The sequence below is a fragment of a genome, unplaced genomic scaffold, assembly GCF_019419815.1.
Source record: "Pyrus x bretschneideri cultivar Hongxiangsu unplaced genomic scaffold, Pyrus_bretschneideri_v1 Contig25, whole genome shotgun sequence".
Lineage (NCBI taxonomy): Eukaryota > Viridiplantae > Streptophyta > Magnoliopsida > Rosales > Rosaceae > Pyrus > Pyrus x bretschneideri.
The window spans coordinates 2,228,204-2,250,852 of NW_025999557.1; the positions used below are offsets into that span (position 1 = coordinate 2,228,204).

The following is a 22,649-nucleotide window of genomic DNA, read 5'->3' on the forward strand; positions in this document are numbered from 1 at the left end:
CCTACACCCTACGAAGATAGAATCAGAGGATCAAATTACAAAGAGATTGTAACCCCAAAATCATTAATACAAAAATATATTTTGTACACGTATTCTTGTCTCTTGTTTCAGGAATTTTTCGTGTTTACAAATTTGGCACGACCAGTGGGACTATCTCTACCTCTCATCTCTATCCTCAAATCATCAAAAAAACGCAAATGGCATCAAGAAAGGATCAAGCTGTTCCTGCAATCAAAGCAAAGAATAAGAACATCATCGCCGCAAGTGGTGATATTTCGGGCATCATAACCCGAAGTAAGGCAAGAGATCTTTTTGCCGCGACTTCCGCCCCTGCATTAACTCTGTCAAAGGAACAAGAGCACCTAAGGTACGAGCCTGTGATCACCCTAGCCTCGCTAAGGGCATCAAGGGGGGAAAGCCCGAGGAAATACTCAGAGTCCCTACTCTCCGACGCTGATTCGAGCGGCAGTACAACCATGCAAGTCATGACCACTGGAGCAACTTCAATCGAGGAGCAGCTAGCTCAGATGAATGAAACAATCGCAAAGCTCACACGAACTGTGGAAGAGAAGGACTTGCAGATTGCCGCACTTGTCAACCAACTAGATGCGCTGCCCGACGTGAAAGTCGACCCAATTGTTGGCCTATTAAAGAAAGAAGGCGACGAAGAAGAGGAGCCTCCAGCAGAGAAAGTCGAAGAGAAGCTGAAACTAGACCAAGCAACGGCGTCCATGGGATCTCTCTCTATCCAGCAACTACAGGAGATGATTGCAAGCACTATCAAGACACAGTACGAAGGAAGCTCGCATGACTCCGTACTGTACTCAAAGCCTTACTCCAAGAAGATTAATGCTTTGAAGATGCCAAGGGGTTATCAGCCCCCAAAATTCATGCAGTTCGATGGAAAAGGCAACCCGAAGCAACATGTCGCCCATTTCATTGAAACTTGCAACAATGCTGGGACAGAGGGAGACTACCTCGTCAAACAGTTCGTGCGTTCGCTGAAAAGTAACGCTTTTGACTGGTACACTGACCTCGAACCTGAGTCTATCAACAGTTGGGACCAGCTAGAAAGGGAATTCCTCAACCGTTTCTACAGCACTCGTCGTACTGTAAGCATGCTAGAGCTGACCAGTACGAAACAGTGGAGAGATGAACCTGTCGTCGACTACATAAATAGATGGCGCTCCTTGAGTCTGGATTGCAAAGATCGGCTTTCTGAAACCTCTGCCATTGAGATGTGTGTTCAAGGCATGCACTGGGGGTTACATTACATCCTCCAAGGCATAAAACCAAGAACATTCGAAGAACTAGCAACTCGTTCCCACGACATGGAGCTGAGTATCGCTAATCACGGGAAAAAGGAGCCGATTACTAACTTCAATAAGGATAAAGTATTCGCCCCAAATGTAGACAAGACCGGGAAGAAGCCCGCTAAGGAAGCTTTCACCGTCAACACTATCCCCATCAAGACCTCCTCAGCGCCCATCAAGACCTCCTCAGCGCCCATCAAGATCTCCTCCAAGAAGAAAGCGAAGGAGATAAAGACAAGTGAGCCTCCTCGCACCCAAGACAGATACAAGAGCACCTTGAGAGAGTTGGAACAGAAAACGTACCCGTTTCCTGACTCTGACATGGCTGCCATGTTAGATGACTTGCTGGAAAAAAAGGTGATTGAACTACCTGAATGCAAGCGTCCTGAAGAAATGAATCGCACAAACGATCCTAGGTACTGCAAGTACCATCGTATTGTGAGCCATCCTGTTGGCAAGTGCTTCGTTCTTAAAGAACTCATCGACTACTTAGAGCACGGAAAGCTTCCAGATGATCTTAGACATCGTTCCGAAATACGTCGACGAGCACCTCGCTTCCTTTACTACAAAGGAACACTCTACCGACGCTCTTTTGAAGGAGTACTCCTGAGATGCCTAGGTGAGGAAGAAGTTAATCAAGCCATGGAAAAAGCACATTCAGGTGTGTGTGGGGCACATCAGTCTGGACCAAAACTACATTTCCGGCTTAAAAGAATGGGTTACTACTGGCCAAGTATGGTGAAGGACTGCCTGGAACACGCCAAAAGGTGCCAAGCCTGCCAATTCCACGCCAACTTCATACATCAACCGCCTGAACCATTACACCCTACAATTGCTTCATGGCCGTTCGACGCATGGGGATTGGACGTTGTAGGACCAATTACGCCAAAGTCATCTGCAGGGGAAGCTTACATCCTAACTGCAACAGATTACTTCTCCAAGTGGGCTGAAGCCATACCTTTAAGGGAAGTAAAAAAGGAAACTGTTGTTCGTTTCATCAAGGAGCATATCATCCACCGATATGGGGTGCTTCGCTACATTATCACTGACAACGGAAATCAGTTCTCCAACCGACTCGTGGACGAGCTTTGCGACAAATACAAGTTCAAGCAGCACAAGTCTTCCATGTATCATGCTCCGGCCAACGGTCTCGCAGAAGCATTCAACAAGACGCTGTGCAACCTCCTGAAAAAGGTAATCGGCCGAACAAAGAGAGACTGGCATGAAAGAATAAGTGAAGCACTTTGGGCATATAGGACTACACATAGGACTCCTACCCGAGCTACACCTTATTCTCTTGTATATGGCGTAGAAGCTGTTCTACCGCTCGAAAGTCAAATCCCCTCACTAAGGATGGCTATACAAGAAGGCTTGACTGATGAAGAAAATGCAAAGTTGCGCCTTCAGGAGTTGGAAGCGCTGGATGAGAGAAGGCTCGAAGCTCAACAACACTTGGAATGCTACCAAGCACGGTTATCCAAGGCATTCAACAAGAAAATCCGCCCAAGGTCTTTCTAAGCCGGAGATCTCGTGCTGGCATTGCGTAGGCCTATCATTACAACTCATAAGACAAAAAGCAAGTTCACATCAAAGTGGGATGGACCCTACGTGATACAAGAGATCTACACCAATGGCGCCTACTTAATCATGGCAGAAGACGGGTTGAAGATCGGCCCCATCAACGGCAGATTTTTGAAGCGCTACTACCCCTAAAGCAAACGCACCACGCTCCTGGCCCGCAAGAGCATAAACTGTGTACGGCAAAATCATCATCAAAACCATCACTCATTTGAACTACGTCATGACTTGATCCCTCCTCAACCAAGGGTACGTAGGCAACTTGAAACTTCAAAACTTCAAGTACAGTCACATCACCAACAAAAACACAAACACTTTGAAGAAAAAAAAAAAAGCGAATTCAAACTATGAATACTTTATTTCTTTAAAGGAATGATTTGGTTACAAAGCCGTATTACAAGGGTGAGCATCACACCAACGTCACCACCGAGGAAAGTTGTGACCAAAAGGCACTACATAGCATAAACTCGCTGCAGTCTTTTGCACAACCACACACGATAAAAGTGACACTTTGGAACAAGCTTCAAGTAGCAGTGGTAAAGAGCCCACGACAAGCAGTAAGGTCAATGTGCACAACAAAGTCACCGCCGAGGGAAAACCGTGACGAAAAGGCACTACACAGCGAAATCCCGCTGCAGTCTTTTGCACAGCACCACATGGTAAAAAGTGGCGCACTGCAACAAGCACCAGGCAAAGAGTACAGTTGCACCCACATCCTGCTCACTCCGTCACCAATTCCAAATTCACAAGAAGCTGCCACCAATTATGAACATGGGTAATCCGTCAAAAGACAGCAAGGAAATCTATGAATGCAGTAAGTACCTGTTAAAAAAAAAAAAGAAAATTTCCCAAGTCATCAAAAAAAAAAAAAAAGATACTTACATATATATATATATATATGTATATAATATGTAAACAGCCTTCATTGAGTGGTTGACAGCAAGTTTGGCTCTATCTCAACGAGCACACAACTCCAACCCCATCTTCTAATCACTCTCTCTCTCCTAAGCTATCCTCATCTCCCAGTTAGTAGTCGAAGCAAAACCCTAGTATTAAAATCATGGACGGACCCTCGCCTGACCTCACCAAGGTCACCATCATCAAATTCCTCTGCAACCAATCGACTCCTCCGCCTCCTGTTCTCCGTCGCCGGCCTTCTCTCTCGACCCTTCACAGCCGCCACAACAGTTTTTGCCTCCAAAATCCTGCTTCTCCTCTCTCCTCAACGTCGTCCACCCCTCGTCTAAAGAGTTCCCCGTCTGCGATATCTGTCAGGAGAGAAGAGCCTTCTTGTTTTGCCAGTAGGACAGAGCGATTCTGTGTAGAGAGTGCGACCTTCCAATTCACAACGCCAACCATCAGCCGACAGCAGCAGAAGACAGCCCCAAGGCCTCCAAGACGCTGCAATGGCTCTTGCACCACCTGCTCAGGCGTCAGCAGCAGCGCCAGCTCCTCTTCTTCTCACTCCGTCACCAAATCCCCAGCCGAGATCGATGGCTATTTGGCGGATGCGGGATACAAGGTCCGTGCCTCCGACCTACGACACGTCGCTCAGCGACTTAAGCACCTCGAAACCGTCATGGTCAACTCTCCCAGCGACCTATCCCAGCTCGCCTCCGACGACGACGTTTCGAAGCTCAAGTACCCGGGTCACTAGCACATGGGTGAGCGGTACCTGTTCCGGGACCTACTCAAACCCGAATCGGAACGGGTTGGTTCGCCCGTTGAGAGGGTATTGGATCCGGAAGAGGCAGACTTGTTCTACGTGCCGTTCTTCTCGTCATTGAGCCTGATTGTTAACCCGGCGCGACCGGCTTCCCGGTCGGAGAAGCCGTTGTACAGCGACGAGGAGAATCAGGTGGCCTTGATTGAGTGGCTGGAATCGCAGGAGTACTGGAAGAGGAACAATGGCCGAGACCATGTGATCATGGCTTCGGACCCCAATGCTCTGTACAAGGTGATTGACAAAGTAAAAAAAAAAAATTGTGTACTGCTTGTTTGCGATTTTGGGCGGTTGAAGGAGGACCAAGGATCGCTTGTGAATGACGTGATCGTGCATTACCCTCACCGCATCAACACTTACACGGGCGACAAATGGGAACTCACTGCTACCTGTGCTCAGTGGCTGTGCTCCTTGCCTGTGCTCAATGGTGATGGTGGAGCTCTTTCCTCTGTCTTCTCACGCCTTGCACTACCTCGAGTTCGTTATTCTGGCCACCATGATCAAAATCAACGAAGAGCTTTATTGACCGCTGTCAAACGACTAGCCAGTCTTCAAACTCGACGCCTTACACTCTGCCTCAAGCTCTGGCTGTTTCTGCACCTCCGTCATGGCTGCTGCCTTTGAATGTGATCAACAAAATCAAAGTTTGTCAACTCACACCCAAAGATCTCATCCGTCTGCTTGCCTCTGCTGCTGCCTTTGAATGTGATTGACAAAATCAAAGTTTGTCAACTCACACCCAAAGATCTCCTCCGTCTTCTCTTGGACTCGGCCTGGGTTTTCACCCACGAACTCAGCCTTGCAGATGGCCATATAAAGAAAAAAAAAATGATGATGCCGGGAAGCATCTTTCAAAAGAATAATAAAAAAAAAATAGCAATGATGATGCTGGGAAGCATCTTTCAAAAGAATAATAAAAAAAAAATTAAAAAGAAAAAAAAAAAATATATATATATATATAATAAAAACAATGATGGTGCTTCTGGAACCATGTGCAAAAAGAAAAAAAAAATATATATATAATAAAAAGAAGGAAAAAAAAAAAAACAATGGTGGTGCTTCTGGCACCATCTGAAATATATAGATATATAAATGAATGGTGGATCAGTGCCACCGGGAAAAAAAAAAAAAAAAAAAAAATCTTGGTGATGTACATGTTTTCTCTGTATTTAGCACAATACACTAAATAAAACGAAGCATGTTCATTGATTTTCGAGAAATTACAAGTGCGAAAAAAAAAAAAAAAAAAAAATGTATCTAACAAAGAAAGAGAAAGATGGAGCTTTCACAAAGGTTGTTCACGTGAAGCCCCACTACTTGGCCAAACTCCAGAAGCGGGAAGCACCGAAGATAGATCATTCGAGGCCCCAATACTTGGTGGAACGCTTGATGACGCAGGAAAAAGGTGTCTCTGGAAGAAAGACGCAAGCCTTTGATGGTCACTTTGAATGCGACCTTGAGATTCTTGCATCTCATCAAGCTTCCTCTTCATGCCCGACGAATAGTTATTTGCAAGCACATGCAAACTTCTATTCTCGTACTTAAGCTGTTTGATCTCCTGCTTGAGATTTTCCACCTCTGCCATCAATGATTCAACCTGACGGGAGCGAGCAAGCAGGCGTTGGCCCATGTTGGACACAGAGCCTGCGCACTGAACGCTGAGAGCCAGGGACTCTTGAACGGCCAACTCATCGGACCGTCCTGAAAGCAGCCTACTATCTTTTGGTGTGAGGAGGTTCCTAGCTACTATTGTAGCTGTTGTTGCATCCTGCATCACTGAGTCTTCACCTGTAAGAGGACCGTTAGAAGATAAGAAAGAAGGGCGTCATACGTTACTTTGACGCGGCGCGCCTGTATCACTGCTGAGACCCAATTCTAAGCTAAGGTTCGATGGGTTAGCCATTTTTTCAAAGGTGTTAAAAGAGATGGGTGGATGGAGTTAAAACTCAAAAGGCCGGAGATGATTTTCAGGAATGAGCAACCTTCAAAGTGTGCATGTTAGAGGTGATCAATACCTCTATAAAAAGGAAGAGGCGCTTGCTCAGAAATCAAAGAGGCGTTGGTTCAGAAATCGAAAGGCCGCTTATTCAAAAGTGAAGAGACATCGCTCTGCAAATCTCAAAAGCTGGATTTTTCGGCGTAAGTTAGGCGACGCTTTCTCGGCTTTTCAGAAAACGCGTTCAACTTTGTCAAAAGATCTCCGACAAAGTTGAAAACACGTGGAGGTTGGCGACGCTTTCTCGGCTTTTCAGAGCACGGGTGCCACTTTGTCAAAAGATCACGTGGAAGTCATCATCGCAGCTACACATCTTTAGCCGACAAGCGCAAAGTTCGGCGACGCTTTCTCTGCTTTTCAGAAAACGCGTGCAGCTTTGTCAAAAGAGGCGCCCGTTCAGAAATCGAAGAGGCGTCGTTCAGAAATCAAAGAGGCGTATTCAAAGATCGAAGAGTCGTCACTATTTCAAAAAGCCGGATTTGCGGGATCAAAACGTTTGTCGACAAGGGTAAAAGAACAGTACCACCACTTGCTATTGGGAAATCCCTATATATGTCGACCTTCATCTTTTATGGCAAGGCAGACCTGAAGATAATGCCCAACTCTTCCTCACCTCTGAGGGCGCACTCCCAGCAAAGCATCTCAAAATGCTCAGTTTTCTTCCTCTCCGGGAATACCCTTGCAAACAAATGACACCAAGGCAAAAGTATCTCATATCATCAAGGGCGAAAGCAAAGGTATCTCATATCATGCTTTTTCCCTGTCTTTTCCTTTACCCTTGCTCTTACCTGCAGGACAAAGGGAAATAGAGTTATCAGTCGGAACCTGAAATCAAACTTCCGACCTGGAACTGATTGCCTGGAACCTTTGTCTGGTTGCTTACCTTGCATTGCTCTCGAGTACTCATCGTCGCTGAGAAGTAATGTTTTGAAGCACCATTTAAATGCAAAGGTTGCATTCCATTCTTGCATCAGGAACAAATACTACAAGAGAATATGCCAAACCTGCATAAGGAAATACCACTTCTGCAAAAGGAGCAAGTAAGGCAAGTGAAAATGATACATCAAAGCATGTGAAGACAAGCACAACAAATATATATGCTGATTCATTCACTGCTTCTTCAAAAGCAAAGGTATCTCATATCATGCTTTCTCCATGTCCTTTCCTTTGTCCTTGTTCTTACTCGCATAGCAAAGTGAAAAGAGCAATCAGCTGGCACTTGGAGTCAGTCTTCCGATCTACCCTCTTCAATACGAATTGGAAAGATTGAACAAAGAAACAGGTCATCACTTCCACCTCGTGCTTGCCTGCCATGTGTCTGAATCCTGCTACCCAATTCAAGAGTAGCACAAAGGAAAATCAACGATAGGGGGAGACCAAAAGAATCCTCCAGCCCAGTTCAAGATCAAGCCTCGATGGCCCTTGAAGAAATCACAAGTCCGATTCAAAATCAAGTGTTCACCACCCTTGAATCAAATTCAACTCCAGATAAAAGGAGTAAGTTCAGACCTTCGGAGGAGACCAAAAGAATCCTCCAGCCCAGTTCAAGATTAAGCCTGTGTGAAAATCAACGATTGGAGGAAACCAGAAAATCTTCCAGTAGAACTCAAGATCAAGCCTCGATGGTCCTTGAAGAAATTTCCAGCCCAATTCAAGATCAAGCATCGACGGTCCTTGGGTTGACATCTACATTAAGGGACTTCAAAACGCATCTTCTACACGTGACAAGCACATGTCTACGACGCGCCTTGAAGTGGGGGCATTTGTAGACATCAAAATTTCGGTGAAATGAATGTTGATCAATAATTAAAATTTCAACGCTCACGTGTCACATAAATTTTACATGTAGCGTGTGACTCAGCAAAAAATCGAAATAAATCGGAAATGTCATCAAATAGGACACGTGTCAATACTTGGCAGAAATGATTTATTTCATCTGATTATTTAAATCCAAAAATCAAGTTTTGGAATTCTATAAATAGGAAGCCAAGGCATTCATTTTAGGGGAAGGAAGAAAGAAAAAAAGAAGGAAGAAAGAAAGAAAGGAAGAAAGGAAGAAGCCTTGAAACTCTAAAGCTCTCAAGCAAATCCCGAAGGATCAAGAAAGCACTCTTCGTTCATCGTTCATCATCCGTTCATCCTTCAAGATCAAGCCCCAACGGCCCTTGAAGAACTTCCACCAACTCAAGATCAAGCCCCGACGGCCCTTGAGGAAAGTGTTCATCATTCATCATCCGTTCATCCTAAGATCAAGCCCCAACGGCCCTTTGGATCAACAACCTCAACAAATCCACACATCCAATCGTTCTTCAAGATTAAGCCCAAAAGCCCTTGAAGATCCGCTCATCCATCAACCTTCAAGATCAAGCCCCAACGGCCCTTGAAGAACTTCCACCAACTCAAGATCAAGCCCCGACGGCCCTTGAGGAAAGTGTTCATCATTCATCATCCGTTCATCCTAAGATCAAGCCCCAACGGCCCTTTGGATCAACAACCTCAACAAACTCATACACCCATTCTTCAAGATCAAGCCCAACGCCCCTTCAAGATTCATTCATCATCCGTTCATCCTTAGATCAAGCCCTGACGGCCCTTTGGATCAACAACTCATCCACAAACCTACACCCTAAGAAGATAGAATCAGAGGATCAAATTACAAAGAGATTGTAACCCCAAAATCATTAATACAAAAATATATTTTGTACACGTATTCTTGTCTCTTGTTTCAGGAATTTTTCGTGTTTACAATAACCTCGACCAATAGCGACTACGTCCACATTGGCATTTTTGAGAGCACCAACGTGTTAGTCAAAGATGTTAACATCTACGAAATGGGTTCGGATGGAATTCTAATTAAGTCATCAACAAAAGTTAACATCACCAATGTAGATATCATGATATACAACAGCAACTGCATTACCATTAGCAACGACAACTCCGATATCCATGTCGAAAAAAATGCATTGCGAGGCCGGGAACGGACTTGGTATCGGACCCCTGGGTACCGATCAGTTAGAAAAATCCGTGAAGTGCGTGACCGTGAAGAACTGCACCTTTGGGCACACTGAGGGAGGCATTCGAATCGAGAGTTATCATGGTTCTCAAAAACCTTTAGAGATTTCCAATTTGGTTTTTGAGGACATTATCATGGACTACATACAGAACACTCCTATAATCTTGAACCAAGAGTTATGCATTACCCCGGAAGGCAAAGGGCGTTGTGAAAAGACGGTGCCCTCGAATGTTAAGAAATCGAACGTGAGCTTCAAGAACGTCAAGGGCACGACCGTGCAGCCTGCCGTTGTCAAACTTTCGTGCGGGGAGGGGGCATGCAATGATGTGATTCAGTGACATGAGAGTAAATGTGATAGGGGGCGAAAGTCCCGCAGCTTATTTTGACTGTAAGAACGTGAAGCCGATTGTGTCCGGCACAGTTGAGCCTTCAGCTTGTAACAAAGACCAAGGCGAACAATCCGAGTGATGACATGAATTGGTCGACATACGTCTACAGCATTGTTAGGGTTTGGATGGAAAATAATGTCCAAGTCAGACGCCCCTTCATAAACATAACTGAATGATGAGTGGCGATTTATGGATAAATATTTACACAACAAAATAAAATAGACATGTTTTCTACAAATAATTAGTTTTGAGAATATAGCTATTTGTTGGTGGAATGTGCAATGATTATTTCATTATTAATTTGGACCTTTTAATATTGTCACATTATACTTTTCTAAAGCACCATTTATTATTTTTTTTCTATAGATTTGTTGGAGATTAATAAGCTCTTCCCCCACACAGAATAAAAGAAAAGAAAACTCTTCCGCAAATTAACCAACTTTATTCATGGAAGGGTAATGTTAGTGGCTCCAAATTTACTTTCTTGGTTTGTACGTGGATGATATTTTATTCGCCAGCTCTAACTTGTCATTCTTGCATACAATCAAGATTTAATGATGACAACAGTTTCGATCTGAAGGACTTATTGAGAGGGACAGATCGAGGAGAATGCTTGGTCTTTCTAAGAATTACATTGATAGGGTTGTAAAAAAATTCAACATGGACAAATGCGCAAGTGGTGAACTACATAACGCAAAAGGATAATATTAGGGAGATCAAATTTCTAAACTAAAATTTGTAAATTTAAATGACATAAATATTGATGATGGGATTATTACTTAAATGTTGATTAAGGTGCTTATAGCCTATTGGTGACATATCATTTGGTTTACAAATTAAAAATTCGGTCTCCCTAACATTACACATTGCAAAAAGTGACAAGCTGAGCAATGATCAAAGCCCTAAAAATGAACTGGAAAAGGAAAGCATGAAAGACAAACCCTATGCTGCTCTTGTAATTAGTCTCATGCAATGTTCTAAAAAAGGGCCTAGGCAGCGCCTAGGCGTTGGGAGCTGGTGAGCCAAGATGTTTTCTTGCAAATCTGGTAGAAAAATTGGATGGGCACTAGGTGGGCTAGGCAGCTAGGTGGGCTAGACGAGGCTAGGCAGGCGAGGCTAGGCAGTGCTAGGCGGTTTTTTTTTTAATAAAATTAAAAAATAAAATAAAAAATCCTATTTAAGTCTAAGTGGTTTAAAATTGTGAACTTGTTGTACATGTGTCATCCTACAATACTCTTCATTATGGTTATATGGCATATATGCGTAATGTGTTTTTAAATTTTGGACTTGTTGGATACTCTTTTTGCATTTTATCATTCTTTTATTATCTTATTCATTGATGTCATACAAGTCTAATTTTTTGTAAGTGTCAATATGCATTTATTTACAAGATATACAAGAAATTTACCTAAATCCGTCTAGATCCTGCCTAGTCGCCTAGCCGCTAGGCGCCAGCCAGCCGCCCGACTAGCACCTAGCGTTTTTTAGAACCTTGGTCTCATGTATGCTCAAGTCGTGTGTGGTAAATTTTCAAGTCAAACATATGGACAACACAAATCGGGTGACGTAGAGCACGTATGTCCATTAAGCTTCACACATGGGACAAGCATACCTTGAAGAAAGTTGAGATTCCACTATAAAACTAATTGACAATATGGAAAATAGCCTAACTACATACTTATAAGCACTTGCAAGGTCCCTCCTCCCATTTATGTGGAATTTATTCTTAACCGTTTAGTTTACATAAAAGAAACAAAACGGCAGACAAGTGAAGCTATTGTCAGCGTTTAAAAACGTCATTGAATACCTTAATTTATACATCTGTAATAGGAAAAATCTATGGCGAGAATTCGTATGGCATGCATTTGCATCTTGAAATGTTCAATTTTTTCATACGAGGATTTGGATTCGTGCGGTTAGGTCAGCTCCTGTGCCATACGAATTCACACCATAGACAAGCTCCTCTAACAGATTGAAATTAGGGGTCGGGATGAAAATAAACTCCCGACGCCCCTTCATTCTTAAGAGTGGCGCGTCATTCTTAATGAGTGGTGCGCATGAACCCAGAAGTAGGAAAAGAAAGTAATCTAACAAGAGAAAGAGACAGAAACATAAACACCATTGCCCCACTCATATAAATAAACTGTGGAATTACAAATCTAATGATTCTGCTGAGTGGCATAAGCTTTCAATAGTTAAAACTTAGAGATACAGAATAATCCTTCAATTTCAAATGCAAGACTCGCATCAAAATGGAAAAACAACCAGAAGAACTAGATTCTAAACAATCAGCGGTTCTTAATTTCTGGCATACACACGTCGATTATATTGAGATAACACAAGTTGACATGATCCAGTTTTTAGAAATCATTCAATCCCAAGGAAAACCAGAATCATTTTAGTGCAGATACCTTAACTAGATTCTAGAAGAATGTCCACAAATATAAAATTAAGTACAAGAAACGTACATTTTTATTTGAGGTGCCAACAAACAGAAACTCCCTTAAAATTTACCAAAAAAAGTCCATTCCTGTAGCACAGGAAAATGCATCAATATGAATAAGCTAGGCACCGTCATTGTTCTCAAGTAAATAGGGGACCAGGAAAGTTCCTTTGAGCACCAAAAGGCCATAGTCTGCTTAAGCCAAAATCCAAATTAGACTCTGGTTTTTTGCCGCACGTACTCCTCACCTTATCATAGAGTATGGTATAGTTTGAGCTGCTTATGTTTCTGAAATAACAGGATTTGCCACCATCGTACCTATACACTTGCTGGGTACTCCCCAGTCCACTAGCTACCAAATTGTTTTTTACAACCATATTACCCTCGGCATTCTGCAGATTTCTGACAGAGCTACCTGATAATTGTGAACCAGCACTTGCAGACTTCTTCTCAATAAATCCCAATTCGACATTTGTAACTAACTTATACGTTTCATTTGCTTGATCCAAGTAGTCAGTGTACAAGTAAAGAGGAAATTTTTTGTTTGATGACATTGAGTACGCACTAGAGGATGGCGGCCTGATATGAAGTGTATCGTTGAAATGGATCTTCTGACTCACTATCTGTGTATTACCATCATTCCTCATGACCATTGTATTACTGTAATGGAAATCTTGAATCGCATTGGTTGTGATGTTCCCATAGGAGGACTTCACCCATCCAGTCGATGACACAGACCTGCTGACCCTTGTCAAAAATGTGCCGTTTAAACCCTTGAAATCTGAAACCAGTGAAACAACAAGGGGCAAGCTACTATGCTTCAAAAGCCCTCCTTCAGTTTTCGTGCTCTGCTTGTCCAACCAAAGATGCAAATTCGCGTCAACATACCAAACATTCAAGGCACTTGCAACATTAAAACCAAACTTGTGACTCTTTCCATCCAATATCTTCCCTAAAAAGGGCGTAATCTCAATATCATAAGAAGGAAGATCATAGGATCCAATCGCAGTAATGGGTCTCCACAGCAGAGGATTCACCCCTCCAGTGAAAATCACAGTAAAAGGCCAGACTGCACCAACATCCTCACCGTCTAAACTCACCACAACCTCCCTAAAAGGCCCATTTCCAGGCGTGCCGCTAAGATTGTTTGCAGCAATGTACTCATTAGGAGCATTTGAATACCAAAACTCATCATTCTCATGAAATGAAACATACACCTCCAACACAGCCCTATAAACATTTTGTGGGATCTGAAATTCCTTCAACTGCGTATCGGTCGAATTCTGGATTTTAAACCACAACCCATCATTCAAAGGCAGATTTCTAGAAATGGGCAAGATCAAATCAGCCCAAGAATGGTACCCAGAAGCCAAATTTCCCAACTTTTTCTCGTCATTGTAATTCAAATTCTTCTCAGCAGGGTAAAAATGAATGCTTATGTTCACATGGTAAATTCCAGTGTAGGTTTTATCAATCAAATTCCCAAGATAAACAGCAAGTGTTTGACTGTTTTGAAGCAAAGAATAGTACCTTGTGATGTCCTTCTCGACACTCCAAACAATCCCATTCGGCCGCGGCTCCGCCGTGCAACTCCTGAGAAGCTCAACGCCGCCTAGCCAAACTCCAAAAATCCGATCAAACTGCCTCCCTTTGCAGGTGGCTTTCCACTCGAGGACAATTTTAGAAAATGTTTGAGATGGGCAGTGCGAGGGAGGGGTGTATTTAGCAAAGACTGGAGCTTTGCCATATGTATACCCAAAGTCGTGCTGGAGAACGAGCCGGGTGCAGGGCTTGGTTTTGGGGAGTTCTATGGGTTTGGTTACTTCGAAGAAGAGAGTTGGTGCGGGGTAGTTTTGAGGGGTGGGCTCGGAGAGGAGCTCCGATCGGAGGAGGTTGAGTTTGTGGACATTGGCAGTGGAAAAGAGTGGTCGGTGGAGGAGGAGCAGGAGGAAGAAGAGGGCCAACGGAGAGGCCATGAGTGACTTACTGGTAGTTGAGCTGTCTGTTGCTTTGGTGCGGTTCTTGGAGTGGAAAACAATAGTGAGTTTCTTTTGCCTTTTTTGTTTTTGTCGAAAAGTTTCTTTTGTTGGAGAAGAAAACAATGGTGAATTGGTGATTCATTCTATAAACTGATTTAAATAATTTATTAAATGTACGTTTTTAATTTCATTAAAAAAAAAAAAAAAAGGACAAAACTTGGAATTCTTGATTCTCGTTTGATTTGTTCGAAAATTAGGCTTGCCGTTTTTATTTGAAAAATCAATTTTAATTTTTCATGTGCAAATAACTTTTTTTTAATTATTAACTATTTAATTAAAATATTATTTAAATTTTTATGAGCTCGTTAAAAAAAATACTTTTAAATGGATAAAGCGTTTTTAAAGAAAGTATTTTTAAAATTAATCCTTAAAAATGCAAATTAATTTTAAATTGTTTCATTCACAAATTAAAAAAATAATAATAATAAAATCACTTTAAGTGATTTTGAACTCAAAAACATTTTTTTTCAAGAATCGCTTCCATCATTTAAAAGTACTTTCCAAATAAACCTTAATTTCAATAAGAAATACCATAAACAATTGTGCTAATGAAGTGATAATGGCGTAGGTAAATATAGTAGAAAATCTATTTAACTTACCAATTTTAGTCCAAAGAAATATTTAGTAATTTTGTATTTTCTACAAATAGCAATTGGAATGTGTTGGAAAACAATGTCTCATGCATTTGGTAAAATGAACTGTCGTTTTTCAAGGGAATCCAAAAGAAATCGGTGATAAATTTAGTGGACAGAATATCAGTTCCTCCTTATATTTTAAAGAAAATTAATGAAAATGACTTAAAAACTTTGAGATTTAACAATAAGGACAAAATAAAAGGTAAAGTGAATAGTACCAGGATTGATTTTTTAGTGTAAAAATGTGATTTTTTTTGTTAAAGTTAACAGTACCGAGAGCTTTTCATTAAAGTTCCCTATATTTTATTGCTCTTTCTCTCTTCTTTGTTGCAAAATACATTTGGAAAATTCACTATGTTTCATATGGGGTAAAAATCAAATTTTGTATAAGGGGATGAATCTGTAGCAACATATTTTTATACATGTTTTTGTAGGACTCACTAGTGTATTTTAAGAATCCAAACCGTTCATCTTTTAGGTCATAATTCATAGATTATCCTTGCAAAAAAATTAGACAAATCCAAATCTATTAAGACATTTATTTATTGTGAAGAAAATGGACGAATAAAGTTCTGCAACGAAACCCTAAACCCTTAATTCAACGATCATTGGTTTTGGATTTGGATACTTTTTGATACTCATGATCTTTGAAAGAAAACTTAAAAAATAAATCATTCAGATCACTGAAATATATTACAGAATTGGCAAAAAAAAAACTCGTGTCAAAAACTGCGTAAAAAAGACAGTGCCACCAAATCCGTCCCAGAAACCAAAGTGTAAAACAATTGAAGGCGATTCGATTGAGGAGATGGTCCACCAGAAGCAAGTACCCAACCCAAAAAACAAAGGTGTAAAACAAATGACAGCCCAAAGCAAACCAAACTGCATTGCTCTCAACATTGTAATTGTTGTACTTCCAGCCTAACGGTTTGGCCGGTTTCAAGATCGGGTGGTTTTTGGGTTTAGTCGTTAAGTAAGGAACAGATGAAGAATAATCCAACAAAGACCACTAAACTACTCCGGTAAAGGATTTCATCGTTTCATTTACATAAAAAGATTTACAAATGTTTGATATTTACATTCGATTAGAGAGTTCGGTTCAAGACTGATATTTGACCTGAGTCGCCGTTCAACAAGAAAACCTCCAAAGGAACATAAGGAGAGGCTATTGACGAACCAAATCTATACGTAGGTTGCAGTATTTTGCTACCTTTCGCACATTGAAATGCTCGAAGCCTTGGTCCGGTTCTCATCTGCCAAATCTGCACAATATTGCCACGAGAGAAAACATATTGTTAGAAATTAAGCGTGAGTCAGATGTTAATCACTTGAAGTACTATTGCAGTTCTTTTAATAACTACAAGAAGTAAGTTCCCATCAGTCCAAAACTAAAACAATTTCTTGTCCTTACTTAATGATATCCATTCATTCGATTTCTAGGCTGCCATCCAGCACATATTCCCTTAAACTCATCTGCTTCATTTGAGTGAAAATGGAAGAGCGGTGCACGGTTCCCATGAAACCCAAAACAAGCATGTATAGAATGACTCTTAACTTTGTGTGATCTTTTTTTTAAATAAGTAACAATGTACTAAAGAATGCCAGGTATAGATAGTTTCTTTGAAGATAAGAGGAAATGCAGTCTATGCTATTTTAATTTTGCAGTCTCATTATTGTAAATATATAAACTGCGAAAAATGCATCTAAGAGAATGAAAAAGATCTTTGACTGCTTGCATGTCCGAAAAAGGAGAGAGTTCCTGAAAGGAAGCGGTAAAAGAAACTACCTCAACAATTCCTTTTCGAGGGGCATGAATAACCAAACACAGGCAGTAATCACTCTTCGTGGGTTCATAGTAACTTGAATTTGAAGCTGCAGTATCTTTTTTGACCAGCATCTCCACGAATAGGCAACTAGCATCCCGATATCCCTGCAAATCGACTCATACCACCATCAGGGAAAAACTAGAACATCAAAACGAAGGAGATAGAAAAACTTTCAATTTAAGGTTTCTGAGAGAAACCTTCCAAAGCCGCACTATCACAAGTGCTTGAGTGTCTAAAAGCAATATACGACCAAGTGAATCTGTAATCGCAGCCAATGTGCCACTAGGTGATAAGGTAAGCTTCTCACCCTTTCTTGGGAAATCCTTCAAACATGTCAATGGTGAAGCTGTCACAAATAAAATCACATGTGAGCGAAAAAAAAAGTTTAAATGCAGTTGATTAACGATTGGTAACTAGACTCCCAAATCCATGAAGAAAAAATCAATTATAATAGTAGCACTTAAAACTTAGGCCTCGTTTGTTGTTTACTTGAAGGTAGAAGATGGATTACTCATTAAGAAAACTTATTCATTACACTCCTCTCCAAAATGTTAGGATTAGAAGGGATAAGTTTTCTTCATGTCTAATACCCTTCTAATCTCCTCAAATATTAAAATCACCCACCACATACCCTGCATTTAATGATCCAATCCATTCCAATCCTAGGTACCATACGAGCCCTTATGGTTTAATTCCCTTTCAGCTGACAATAAGCCAGGTCAAATCACTTACCTCCTTAGACTTGAATGAATGTTGCACACACAGAGGAACTGAGGTATCTACTTTTGGTTCCATTACCAGTCCAAAAGCATGTTCGTGCCTATTTCTTCTTATTTTTTAACCAAAAAAAATGTTACTGTTATTTCTTTCAATAGAAACAATATTAGCAAAGTTCCAAGAGCCAACAAAGTATGGAAAACACAAATAGTCATGCAAGCAGGGGGCATGACCACCACATACATGGATGCAAAGGAAGTAGATACTTTCAAGATGAGTTACCATTTCTCTGTTCCTTGTGCTTATAACCTCGTTCTTCTTTCATTTATACATTCGAGTGGAAAGACGACACAAATGTACTTAGGCAACAACATTATGAACTTTAAATAAATAACTACAGTAAATTAATCTCACCTTGTGCAAATGGTTGAGGTTTCTCCTCTGATTTTTTAGGTGAAGTCTGGTCGCTCCCCAAAATCATTTTTGATAATGAAGCTATTGTTGAAAATGTTGCAGGCACAACTTTAGACAAGATTGCCCCCACCAAAGACCTATTATTGTCTTCCGATAGTCTTTATATGGAGAAACCAAATGTCGTCAATAAATATGGGCACTTTTAAGTGAAACAAATATAAGACTGCATTTAACACTAAGTAGAAAACCTGTAAGTTGCATCATCCCACCACACTAACCTGAAGGCTGAAATCACTGCATCCTCTCCAACAGTGATTCCACAGAAATAATGTCCAGTTGACTGCCCAACAATAAAAGCAACTGAATTCAAACCCAGAATAACTTCAGAAAGTTTCCATGATTTATGGGGAAAAGACCAGAAGCTATCAGAAAAATAAAATAAAATAAAAAACTACGAAAAATGGACCAAAATGGCAACAAAACAAAATTGTAAACATTACCGAAAGAAATTTGCATAAATCTAAGAATGAAGTTCCTTTGATTATCTCATTATTTATAATATGACAAACAAAATCAGTGTGGTATAAATGCTAAGATTTTGAGATTTGTCAATGGGGGAAAATAGTTCTTCAAGAACTTTCAAGCTTCCAGTTGACTTTGATGCAAGGTATCTTGTCATATATATCCCCACCTATTAACTTCTTTTTAACTTGTCAACTCAACAGAACCTTGTTCCATCAAGATGGAAGCTGAGAAAGCATGCAAATGTCACAGGACAGGGTGACATGAACATACGTTATTTGATTGAAAAGGAGAAACACTGGAAAAAGGATCTGGAGGAAGCTCAAGAATATAGGCGAAGGTGTGGAAGTGAAGAAATAAATGCTCTGAAAGCTTAAAGTGTACATGGAGTTTGCTCTCCATCCAATGAACCGAATAATTCAGCAGATGAAGATGACGAGAGATTTTCATTTGAAAATGAATCTGTCAACCTAATACCATAGATGATGGAGACAAGTAAAAGGAAATAGATAAGATAAAATAGAAAATGTCTATCGATAGCTCCCAGGATCCTGTGCTTCTCAAGAGAATCAACAATTTGATCATGAAGATAACTTCCTTTTTGAGCTGGTCTCCTATATCCCGGGCAGACAAAAGTCCTTTTATTGAACAGTTGGTGTTATTCTCAATGGAATTGATTATTTCTGACCCTTGACTACCCTAATTGCAGTTTAACATTACATGGTATGTGTTCTTTTAATTTCTTGAACTTGACAAATGACCATCTTGTTTTTTTGTGTTTTGGGTACAATGTGTGTTTTTATAATCTTGCTGCTTTTCATGCAATTAAAACAGAAAGCATCAGCATATTTAAATAAGCAGGGCGAATATACCTGGATTTCCATCAGTGGCGGAAGCATAATGCCAGTAATGGCTGCATCAGCACAAGTACCATACTTGCTGACACTCCATGACTGGTAAGGTAATTTACCATAGGAATGTCCAAAATCATCTGAGCCTCGCTTTTTGAGTGTTTGATCCCAGAACTGAGACTCTGTATCTTCAAACCACTGGTGCAGCATATTCTGTATTCCAAGCATGTAAGGCATATTATTAGAACCCACACCAATTGAGCTTCTAAACGCTAGAAACAACTCCAAATTTTAACCCACAAAATAAGGGGACCTAAACTTTTTTGAAGTCTCCTCCTATAGACATCACATACAATCTTGTTAATTTAAAACTAGAAATACTTTATCTTTACATTACATAAGTGAAAGTATGGGAAATTAAAGATTCAAGACACATGCTTCGCACTCAAAGATGACTTTACAGGTACAACTCTTCATAGCAAGGAATGAAAAAACAAAAGGTTTCCCCTACCTGAATATCCGAGCCATCAAAACGAGCAACTATGCCAGGCATAACAACACAAACCTCCTCTGAGGATGTTTCATGGGACAAATCTCTCTTCGTTCCACGGACTCTCAACCTTATAATCCGCTTGGGATATACGATCTGTTAATACATAAAATCATTAAAGTTGCATGACCAAGACCAGTAGACCATAACTCAATTTTCCAACAGAACCAATACCTAAAGTAATCACAATGGCATACAAAACTATCATATATGCAGAATCTAAACGAATTAAATTCAATAACTCAACATTTCAATAATCACCACCAGATAAAATCACAATGCCATACGAAAGTGTTGTACTTAAAAACCCTGTATGCAAAAATCTAACAAACCCATACGCGAAATCAAAAGGGTCGATGTGCAAGAAGTGCTTCGAACTGATCGCACCCAGGCTCTGAGGCTGTGCTTGGTAAGCAGAGACCCTAAAGGTTTCAATGTGACCAAGTGGTGCCATTTTGGATTGCTTTAACTTTGGGTCCGAGTCGGTTGCTTCGGTAGAAAAGATTAAAGGGTTTCGGTCTTTGAAGGTTTGTTCAAATTGTAATTTTAGGTTTTACTTTGTTTGGTTAATGGGAATTCATTAAAGGTTCTGTTTTTAAGAAAAATGAAATTCAAAGGATGAATGATCTGAAGTAATGTCGATTTTTTTCTTGATTGGAAGCTGAGTTTAAAAGTGTATAGCATTGTAGTTTTGTTTCTAAGAACATGAATAAAATTTTTGAACTTCATTTTCCCTATCAGTTTCTGAAGTTTCTTAGCAAGCAAACAGGAACCGAATGATAAGAGTGCAAATTTGTTTACCAGAAATGGGTTTCTAGTTTCTACTCCATTTGATCCCTTTCTCACTTGGTTATGGGTTCCAATACCAAAAGTAATCACAATGGCATACAAAACTATCATATTTACATACCCAACATGCAAAATCTAAACAGATTAAACTCAATAACTCAAATTTTCAATGATCACTACAAGAAAAAATCACAATGCCATGCATAATTATTGCATTTACAAACCCCATATGCAAAAATCTACCAAACACAATAAAATTCACATCATTCAAAGACAAATTTTCATCTAATCAAACCCAGATTACCAATGTAGCAGCTTTACCTGCTTATGAATCAAATCTCCATCCAAAGAGAAAAACAGGAGATACCCAGACGAAGTCCCGGCCACAACCACCCTTATCTCGTCAAACACCAGCCACTCCACCGCCGAGACGAACTCCGCCTTGATCGGGGACAATTCGGGTCGAATTTTGAGGCGGGTCCCGTCGGAGTCGGCCCACCCGAGAACCACAATAACGGAGCGGTTGGCGAGAGCGAGCGACTGGGTGTCCAGGGCGCAGAGGAGGTTGGGGTCGTCGAACCAGCCTTCCTTTCCCGCGCCGAGCTCGCCGAGCTCCTCGCAGGCGATGTTGCCCAGCTCCGTCGTATGAGTTCGCTTCGCCATGGTTGATCGGACCGGAGTTGGAAAAGGAGGAGGAAGCCGTTAGAGTACGAGAGATTTTTCAGTGTGACTGCACACCAATGTTAAGTGTGTAAATGATATATATATATATATATATATTAAAAAATTAATAATTTAAAAAATAAAATTTTTATTATTTATATAAAAATATGTGGTGTATTATTCGTATTCTCGTTATAATTAAAAATTTCTCGTTAGAGAAGTAGAAGGATGGAGAAATTTTCAATGTGATCGGTACGAATGGTACATGTGTTATTATACAACTGATGAGATATGTGTGTTAAAAAATTAATAACTTAAAAAATAAAATTTCTCACCAATTGTATAAAAACATATGATGTGTCAGTATCACAATGAAAAATTTATTGGAAGGAAGGCGCCATGTACCAACGACCAACTAACCCAACTATTTTTTTCTTTTCTTGAAATCTACCTAAAATAATTGTAAATCAAATTTAATTTCTAAATTTATTAAATTTAATACGAGATGTTATTGATACTCACTCTAAGAAAGTTTCATTGTAACAAACTTTTTCTTTTTTTTTTGGCCAAATTTTTTTTCGTGATTTTTATGATGACAAGGGATTTTTAATGTGACTTTAAAACATAACTAAATTACATAAAGAATAACTTAATTTCATATCGAATTCATCATTTATGAGATTCAAATATAAAATCGCTTACTTATAAATAAAAAAGAATACCACCATATCGAAGTATTATGGCGATAAAATCATCGATTTAATCTCTAATTAAAGACTGCACTGGTATAATCGTCCGAGAAATCGAAAATGCTGAGTCAAGACCCTTCCCTCTCTAAAAGCTAAACCCTTCTCTTTTCCTCCTCACGTCATTCTTCAATCTCCTCCGCAAAAACCTAACCCTAAAACCCCTCACCGCAGCCCCCAAAACACTCTCCATCAACTCGTTCTCCCAATTCCCGCAAAATTTGGATCCCAATTTCACATTTTCCTGCCAAATTTCCCAACTCTGGCGGGACCTCCGCTAAGAGTTGGGGACCTCCGCTCGTACGCCGGGCAGAGCAAGAATAAAGCTTGAGGCTGGTCGTCCCCGAGCAGAATCGAAGGTAATGCAGAGTTTTGCGGGGAAGTGAAGGAAAATGCTCGACAGGAAAGCAAAAGGCTCGCCGAGTCCAATTTCTACCGACTC

General features: G+C 40.5%; 3 protein-coding genes across 3 annotated transcripts; 1 reads left to right on the forward strand and 2 right to left on the reverse strand.

Moving 5' to 3' along the window:
• The first annotated feature begins 4,370 nt into the window (after positions 1 to 4,370).
• On the forward strand, positions 4,371 to 5,336 carry LOC125478643 (probable arabinosyltransferase ARAD1). Its single transcript, XM_048587023.1, has one exon. The coding sequence runs from the start codon at positions 4,552 to 4,554 to the stop codon at positions 5,236 to 5,238; it is 687 nt and encodes a 228-aa protein (XP_048442980.1). The 5' UTR covers positions 4,371 to 4,551; the 3' UTR covers positions 5,239 to 5,336.
• Positions 5,337 to 12,118: 6,782 nt separating this feature from the next.
• On the reverse strand, positions 12,119 to 14,534 carry LOC125478645 (peptide-N4-(N-acetyl-beta-glucosaminyl)asparagine amidase A). The gene has a single exon (XM_048587030.1). The coding sequence runs from the start codon at positions 14,429 to 14,431 to the stop codon at positions 12,596 to 12,598; it is 1,836 nt and encodes a 611-aa protein (XP_048442987.1). The 5' UTR covers positions 14,432 to 14,534; the 3' UTR covers positions 12,119 to 12,595.
• A 1,610-nt stretch (positions 14,535 to 16,144) lies between these two features.
• LOC125478606 (rab3 GTPase-activating protein non-catalytic subunit-like) lies at positions 16,145 to 21,537 on the reverse strand. The gene is made up of 8 exons (XM_048586940.1): positions 21,120 to 21,537; positions 19,971 to 20,105; positions 19,481 to 19,672; positions 18,365 to 18,426; positions 18,087 to 18,244; positions 17,153 to 17,301; positions 16,916 to 17,059; positions 16,145 to 16,391 (listed from the first exon to the last, which is right to left on the reverse strand). Exons 1-8 carry the CDS (start codon positions 21,459 to 21,461, stop codon positions 16,215 to 16,217), a joined length of 1,359 nt encoding a protein of 452 aa, XP_048442897.1. The 5' UTR covers positions 21,462 to 21,537; the 3' UTR covers positions 16,145 to 16,214.
• Positions 21,538 to 22,649: the final 1,112 nt, after the last annotated feature.